The sequence below is a fragment of the Triticum dicoccoides genome, chromosome 1A (assembly GCF_002162155.2).
Source record: "Triticum dicoccoides isolate Atlit2015 ecotype Zavitan chromosome 1A, WEW_v2.0, whole genome shotgun sequence".
Classification (NCBI taxonomy): domain Eukaryota; kingdom Viridiplantae; phylum Streptophyta; class Magnoliopsida; order Poales; family Poaceae; genus Triticum; species Triticum dicoccoides.
In genome coordinates, this window is record NC_041380.1 from 551,419,588 (window position 1) to 551,428,207 (window position 8,620).

Genomic DNA, 8,620 nt, shown 5'->3' on the forward strand with positions numbered 1-8,620 from the left:
AAGGCGGCCGGCGTGCTCTCTTGAGGCGTCGGACCAAGCACGGCAACACCGAGAGCGTCGGCGTGGGGTTCTTCAAGATGTTCTAGGTGGTGCCGATGCTCAACACTAGCACGGGCTGCAAGACGGCCATGCCCGTGCGCCCCCGCCGCCGCAGTCTGTTGGTCGCGGTTTCTGGGGGGCTGGGCGAGGCGGGGATGGAGGAGTACGGAGTGGGATGGATGGGGAAGGGGGGACCTGCTGGGCGAGGCCATGTGCGCCGGCGCGCGGGTGGTCGTGGTGGAGGCGGCCGCCGCCTTCGTCCTCCACCTCCTCCTAACGCGCACGCTCGCCGCGGGGTGGCGGTGGGGCCATGCTCCTTGCCCTCGCGCACCCGTACTCGCACTCGGCAGCGGGGCCATCCTTGCGGAGCACGCGCCGGCGGTGACGCTCTTTGGGCACCCCCGCAGCCGGCTGAGCCTGGCCATCCATGAGGACACGCGGGCGCCGACGGCGTTCCTCATCGAGATGCCCATGCTGGCGGCGGCGCTGCACAGGGGATGGCCACGGGACCTTGAAGCTGGCGCCGGAGAGCGACAGCCGCAGCGTGCGGCGACGGCTCCTGTCCAACGACGAGTGGCACGTGCTGCGGCTGCTGCGCGGCGTCTTCATGGGCGCCGGGGTGCTGCTGCTGCCGCCTGTTGACGGCTCCAACTACCCGACGGCGTCCTACTAATCCCGCTGGCTGCAGCGTTGAAGCAATGATATCAGTGTGCGCATATGGAGTGAGAGAAGGGAGCAAGATGCAGATGCATCGGTGGAGACGAATGGATAATAAACTAGCTGTGGAGGACCCGTTTTCTTTTTGAGGCAAAGCGGTGGAGGACACGTGATGGCCTGATGGGTGTACGTGCCACCCTCTCGGCCCCAACTTTGTTTTTAACGTGTACGTGCTGCTGGCTCAGCCCCAACTTTGTTTTTAACGTACACGGGAGTTATAATATTTTCTTGCGTTTGGGCCAGTGAAAAAAACATTGGAAATGTAATATAATCTTTCAAATAAAAGAAACCTTCCATTAAAAAGCTACGTAATAAAAATCATTAGAGTTTGAATCTTTTGATAATAAACTCTCAAAGAGTATCCAACGCCAACCCTTGAAATGCTTGCAACCGTCTGGGCCGCACGGCCGAACATGTTTACCATCTAACGCCGGCATGTATCGTTCCGTCGATCGGTCCGGACTTCTTATTTTCCGCAATCTGAAAACAAACTGGGGGCTTATCAGGCGTACGGATTGCTGCCATGCTCAATTATGACTGCCATGGCCCACCCTTGTCAATTCCACCAGAAGTGGTCAGCGCCGCTCCAGAGCACCATGCAGGCTCAGATCGACGACTCTCATTGGCACTCTAGCATTGAAGCGGCGCCGACCGCACTGACATCCCAATAGAGGACACAACCGATGACGAGTCGATGCCACCCTACTCGCTGGTCCATGTGGATATCATCATGGGTTAGGCCCATGCTCACTACACCGAAGCGGTATTGGCCGAGTGGGAGGCGGCTAGCAGTCTGGCAGGCAGGCGGAGGTCGACGTTACGAACATCCCAATAGAGGATGCGACCAATGACGAGTCAATGCCACCCTCCTCTCTGGTCCATGTGGGTTTCACCATGGACTAAGCCCATGCCCACTTCACTGAAACGGTGTTGGCTGAGCGGGAGGCCTTATTTAAATATATAACTATTTATTTTCTCCCCGTTGCAACGCACGGGCACATGTGCTAACTAGAAGAAAGAAGAGAAAAGAAGTCCAACATCGCGGTCACGAAAGAGCCAAGGCGTGTACAAGGAAGGCCTGCTCTTCATGCCTCGTGCCCAAACCCAGACCCACCGTACGTGTTAAACTACTTTGTAGGCACGTCCCCATCGAGTCCGTTCCGTGCCACCGCCTACCAAGCGAGACTCGTTAAAAACAAATGCTCGCATGACACGGACGGGCAACATTTGTGTGTCCTAGTCAAATTAAATACTACTCCGTACCGTATCATTGGTCTCTGCTTCGCGAAAAATAACTAAAGTAAACAAGTGGTGCTATAGGTAGGTGCAAACGATACGTCAATTGTAGTCAAGTAGTGCACGAAAATGCCTTTTGGAGCTCGGCCTTCATGGAGGCCGGTTCTTGAAAAACACAAAATTCATGAAAATTCATATTTTTACAATTCAAAAAAATCTGAAAAAAATTACAGATATACATGAAGGTATAACACACATGTTACTATTCATTCTCAAAGTCCAGAAATTTGTCTTTTTTATGAAGGTCGCATTTCGAAGTATTTCATTTTGAATTTTTACACACACATACATTTCATCCGTGTATAGTTGCATATTTATTTTCAGAATTTTTTGAAGTCAAAAAATTTGAATTTTGAATTTTTCAAAAATAAAGGGCTTCATTTCGAATTAGTGCACGGCTAACTAGCTGAAATCTTTCCTTTCCACATCACGCATGTGGACGGCCATATTCAGCATCTCACTAGTACTCCCTTCGTTCCGAATTACTTGTCTTGGATTTGTCCAGATACTGATGTATCTAAACCCATTTTAATGCTAGATATCTCCATATCTAGACAAATTTAAGACAAGTAATTCGGAACAGAGGGAGTACATTTTATGTTCAGCATTCATTCAAATAAACGAATTAATAAATAGTATGGCAGGGAATCCAAGTCACAGCAAGTACGCAGGGTGTTCATCCTCATCATCGCACGCTATGAGGGCCTTGAAGATGTCATCCATGGCCGGCCTGCTGCCCCTCTCCTCCATGATGCACGATAAAGAGATCTTGAGCATTTCCATGGCCTGTCGAGGGTTGAACTGCCCGTTCAGCCTGCTATCCACCAATGACATGACGTCTCCGCTTGCCACCACCTGCTTCAGCGCCTGCACGATCTGGCTCATCTGTAGCCGCTCCTTGCCGTCCACAGTCCTCTGTTCTGTTATCCTGCTTCCCATCAGGATCTCTAGAAGCACAACACCATAGCTGTACACGTCGACCTTGGCGTCGATCGGCAGGCCCAACACCCACTCGGGTGCCATGTACCCTGTCGTCCCCCTCATCTGGGAGAGCTGCATGCCGTCGGCGATGGCTTTCCTCCCGGACAGCTTGGACAACCCGAAGTCGGCGATCTTTGGGTCGAGGTCTCGAGTGAGCAGGATGTTCTCCGGCTTGACGTCGCAGTGGATTACCCACTCGAGGCACTCGTGGTGGAGGTAGGCTAGGCCTCTCGCCGTGCCCAAAGCGATCTTGAACCGCTCTCTCCATGCTAGCGCCTTGCCGATGTCCTCACCGAACAGGTGCCTGTCCAGCGACCCGTTCTCCACGTACTCGTACACCAGCAGCTTGTGCTTGCCCTCGGAGCAGAACCCCCAGATCCTCACCAGGTTGATATGGTTGATCCTCCCAAACACCGTCATCTCCGCCCAAAACTCCTCCTCACCCTGCATCACGTTTGTCAGCTCCTTCACTGCCACCACAGTGGTCTTGTCAAGCACGCCGCGGTACACCACGCCGGAGCCGCCGCGGCCGAGCACCTCGTTGAAGTCCCCAGTGACTTTCTTGAGCTCTCGATACGTGAACCTCCTGAACTGGGTCCCCATGACGAGCCGGTAGCCCGCCTCCATCGAGCTGGGCATGCTCTCCTGGCCAGACATGAACCACCATGCCGTGGCGGCGAAGAGTAGCTCGAGAAATCCCAGCACCGCGGCGAACCAGAAGAGGTAGGACAAGTTGGGGCCGCTTCTTAGTGCCCCATACCTGTCGACGTAGGTTGGCGGGTCGATGGCCGCATCAGAGACATTAAGACTGCAGTCGAGGGCCATGGACGGCGGCGGTGCCTCGGCGTTGATGTCGCTAGGCACCTTGAGATATATGTTTCCGGGGGCGGTGGGCGACGTGTAACCATTGAAGAGGACCCCTTTCGTGTAGCACTGGCCCGTGCCATCCTTCTTGTAGGCGAAGGCGGCGCACGAGCACATTCTCAAGCAGAGGCTCTTGCAGTATTGGAACGTGACGGAGCTGTTGTACCCGACGTCGTAGCCGTAGAAGTCGGTGGACGCCACCTTGACGAACGTGAACTGCTTCTCCGACGACGCGCTGCAGTTGGTGGTGGGGAGGCTGAAGGTCGGGTTGCAGCCCTTCCTCCAGTCCCGGCGGTCCACCATCTCGTACCCCGGCGCGCAGGAGCACCGGAAGGAGGGTTGGTATTCACATATGGCGTTCTTGCCGCACAGCCCATGGACGGAGCACGGCTGCTTCACGGCAGCCCACGTGACCGCCCATCCGCCGGCGGCATCCAGGCTGTACATCCTCACGCTTCCGTCCTGCTCGATGGTTAGCCGCCTCTTGACGCCGGCGGCGCCCAGGTCGGAGGCCTCGACTCGGAGGTTGTCGCTGGAGAGGAACAGGCCGGTGTCGTCGAGGACGGCGACACGTGAGCTGTTGTAGTTGGTCCGGCCGCTCCCGAACACGCCTATATCCCGGTCAGGCCAGTAGATGCTGGCGATCTGCGGGCCGTCATACAAGAGCCGCAGCACGTTGTCGTTGTCGTAGTAGAGGGAGTAGTAGCCGGCGACGAGCTTCGTGTCCTTGGTCAGCGGCTGCGACGGGAGCAGGGTGTCCGTGGGCCAGTCGAAGCTCTGCCACACGGCACGGCCGGTGGACGGATCCAGGACCCGAAGATTGCCGGTGTCGAGGAGGGAGACGGTGAAGTGCTTGCTGCCGGCGTTCCTGCTGTCCCACACGGTCGTCCCGTTGGCGTCGGCGAGGCCCAGCTTGCCGTCGTCGCCGAAGGATACACGGGAGACCCGGCCGTTCACGGGGGCGCCGGGGTTGGCCGTCCAGACGGCGGTCCGGTCCGTGGCCGCGGTGAACCAGACGGAGAAATAGAAGGCGTTGTCGACATGGACGGCTGGGAGGAAGCCGCAGGAGAAGGTGGCGTCCGGCGACACCAGGAAGGGCCGCTCGTGGTCCTCCACGGACAGGGATGACCCGGCGCCCAGCGTGTGTCCTACTCCCGCCGATGCTGCTGCACAGGAGCGCAGCAGCGGACCAAGAAGAAGAAGAAGAAGACTAACGAATGTGGCCATGATGCATGAAGTGGATGCTGTGATGGGTGCGAGGTATTTTAGCTGGTCGGCATTGGAAGCAATCGCCAGTCAAGCATGCATTCATACTACCTGTATGTAGTTCCACTACTCCTATTTATATTTGTTTTACGTGAGGCCACTTGTGTTCCTTAAACCAACTCTATGTGTGTATACGCTAGCGGAGCGGAGCGGAGACTAGACTGCTACTACGTTCGTTTCATACTCCTACTGTGTAATGGATCATACCATGGCAGCTTGTACGACAGAGCTTGCATTGGCTATACAGTGCAAGTTGAGTCTGCCCCGGTGCAAGTTGAGCCTGCAGAGCCCCGATGCACACGTCTCTTCTTGCTTTAATTCAATTATTAATTTCAGCCACTTGGGCTGGGAATCATCTCATCACCTTCTTACGAGCTTTGCTACACCTACTTGTATAGTTTACATAATCATTGCTGTAAGATGAAAATGGAGTGCAAACTTTCCACTTTTTAAGAAAAAAAATGAAAATGGTTGCAAAACGAAAATGAAAATGAAATTATTTTATGCGGAAACGAAAATAGAAACAGAATGGGTTTTCCGGCGGAATAGACATAAAACTGAAACTTTCTTTCATTTTTACTATGGTAAATGTTTGGCAACAGCGCGGGTCGCGTCCACGCGCGCTCCGCCCCAGCCATCCACCAAGCGACACGTATGATGCGGGCCATCCAAATCACTGCTTTTCTTCAACCTCCCGCGGATCCCACCCCATCCCCGTCTTCCAGCTCCGTGTGTTCGACTGCACGCACTCTCCAGTCATCAGGTGGCTGAACCACCTTACCGGGTCTGCTGCTGGGCTAAACGGCCAGCCCCTCTCTCTCGCTCAACGTGCGCCTGCATGCTAGGCATGCCGATCCAACCTCTCACCCCACCTCTCTGTACTTTACTGATGTACCCTATATAAGCCCATCGAGGCCTTGTAATACAATGTGTGAGAGTAATACAATCCAACTTGGTATCAGACGCATCTTCCGATCCACCTCCCTCTCTTCCGCCATGAACCGCCTTCTCCGTCGCTCTCGCTCCGCCGACTTCGACTCACCGGCGGCACCTACGCGCCCCTTCGCCGCGGTTCCCCTGACCACCGCGTCCCCCGTGGCCGTCCACGCTCCCGTCGCGGCCGTCCCCAACCCCGCCGCGGTCCCCGCGGCCCGTCCAGCCCGGCTCGCGCCGGACGTCGTCCGCGGCAAGGAGCCCGTCCCCGAGGCCGCTCCCTCTTCCTCGACCACTGCGGCCCCGGCGCCACCCACGGCCCCTCCCGTGGGCTCTCTTCGACTCGCGGGCAGCGTCCCCGTCTCCCACGACGCCATGATCCCGCACCTCTCCACGCCCGACGCCGGCTCTTCCTTCGCTCCCGCCGGCCTGCCGTCTTCGATCGCGTATAACCTCCAGTCCAAACTGGACTTAGAGTCCGGTAACTACACAAAGTTGCGTCATCTTTTTTATGTCATCTGTTGTAAACACAACGTGCAGCATCATCTCGACGAGGCCGCCATCCCGCTGCATGAGAGCGCCGTCTGGCGCAATGATGACCTAACCATAGTCTTGTGGTTCTATGGGGTCGTCGCCGACGAGCTGATGGACGTCGCCGCTTCCCCGGCGAGCACCGCCTTCGACATCTGGTCCCAGCTGCACCTGATCTTCCGCGACAACCAAGCAGGTCGCGCCATGATCCTCAGCGCCGAGTTCCGCAACTTGGTGCAGGGGTATCTCTCCGTCGCCGAGTATTGTCGGCGCCTCCGGACCCTCGCCACCGAGCTCTCCGAGGTCGGCGAGCGTGTCACCGACCAGACCCTGACCCTGCAGCTGATCCGTGGGCTGAACCGCAAGTTCCACGTCATGGCGACTCTCCTTCTGATGCAGTCGCCCTTCCCCACGTTCGCGCAGGCGCGCTCGCGTCTCCTCATGGAAGAAATCCCGGCCAACGAACGCGCTCGCCTCGAGGGGCGCCACGACGCTCACCATCGGCACCGCCGATGCCGGCTCCCCCGCCGATCGCCCGGACCTGGCTCCTCCATCGACCGGGCTTCGCACGACAAGGGCAAGGGCGCGGCGTCCTCCGGCACCGACACCAATGCGCGCGGGCGTGGGCGCGTCCGCGGCCGCGGTCGTGGACGCGGCTCCCCTACCGCGGGGCAGCTCCTCGACTGGGCGCGGCGCCGTCCCTCCCACTGTTGGCTCGCCGCTCTCTGGGTTCTTCGCCCCCTACGGCACGCTCCTGCCCGGGCCGTCTCCGCCTTGTCCCGCCTGGGCGGCGCCCAACGCTGCGGGGGTGCTGGGGCGACGCCCTCCGCCTCCTCATCAGGCGTACCCGATGGCTACCGCGCCGCCGGCCGGCGGCCCCACATGGGAGCAGTACCACCAGCTCTACGCCGCGCTTCAGAACCCGTCCATGCAGCACCATGGCGGCGGCGGCCAGGAGTGGTTCTTGGACACCGGGGCTTCTTCCCACGTGACTGGTATGACGTCCACTCTCTCCCAGTTTTCTTCCCCATTGTTGCATCATTCTTCTAGAATAGTTGTTGGTGACGGATCACGTTTACCTATTACTGCTGTTGGTTCCACCTCCGTTTCATCTTTCTCACTTAACGACGTCTTAGTATCACCTACTATCATCAAAAATCTAATTTATGTACGTCGTTTCACCATTGATAACCATTGCAGTATAGAATTTGACCCGTTCGGTTTTTCCGTGAAGGACTTAGCCACCCGCAAGATCATCCTAAGATCCAATAGTCACGGGGACTTGTATCCTTTCTTCACCAACACCGCCGTCCAAGCTCTCCTCACCGTCGTTGGTGGCGACGTGTGGCACCAGCGATTGGGGCATCCTAGCAATAAGAATGTTTCCATTTTATCTCGCACTTTCCTTCCAACATGTAATAATGGTGTGTCTAAGACTTCTGTTTGTACGGCATGCCAATTAGGCAAGCAGCCCCGGCTGCCTTTTCCCAATTCTACTTCTGCTACTAGTGCGCCATTCCAACTCATCCACTGTGATTTGTGGACTTCCCCCACTTGTAGTTTTTTTGGTTTTCAATATTATTTAGTGATTCTTGACGACTACTCTCACTACTCTTGGACTTTCCCTTTGCGCCACACGTCCGACACCGTTGACGTTATTCACGGCTTTCACGCTTGCGTACTTACTTAGTTCCACGTTGCCATCCAGTGTATGCAGTGTGATAACGGAGGAGAATTCCTCACCACCTCTCTTCGCGACCTTTTCTCTCGGTATGGCGCCTCTCTTCGCCTCTCCTGCCCCCACACCTCGCCCCAAAACGGTAAGGCCGAGCGCCTTATCCGCACTACAAACGACATCCTACGAGTGCTCCTCATCCATGCCAACCTCCCGCCGCCATTCTGGGTCGAAGCTCTTCACACCGCCACATATATACTCAACCGCCGCCCATGCTCATCCATCGCCTCTGAGACACCTTTTTTTCGCCTTCTAGGT

The 8,620-nt window shown here is 56.6% G+C and overlaps 1 protein-coding gene and 1 pseudogene across 1 annotated transcript; one reads left to right on the plus strand and one right to left on the minus strand.

Annotated features, from left to right (window-relative positions):
• Positions 1 to 249: 249 nt before the first annotated feature.
• LOC119355066 lies at positions 250 to 795 on the plus strand (annotated as a pseudogene).
• Positions 796 to 2,625: 1,830 nt separating this feature from the next.
• On the minus strand, positions 2,626 to 5,228 carry LOC119288408 (putative receptor protein kinase ZmPK1). Its single transcript, XM_037568029.1, has one exon. The coding sequence runs from the start codon at positions 5,122 to 5,124 to the stop codon at positions 2,707 to 2,709; it is 2,418 nt and encodes an 805-aa protein (XP_037423926.1). The 5' UTR covers positions 5,125 to 5,228; the 3' UTR covers positions 2,626 to 2,706.
• Positions 5,229 to 8,620: the final 3,392 nt, after the last annotated feature.

Excerpts from the sequence above, each read along its gene's own strand:
- LOC119288408 (XM_037568029.1), bottom strand. The coding sequence starts at position 5,124 with ATGGCCACATTCGTTAGTCTTCTTCTTCTTCTTCTTGGTCCGCTGCTG.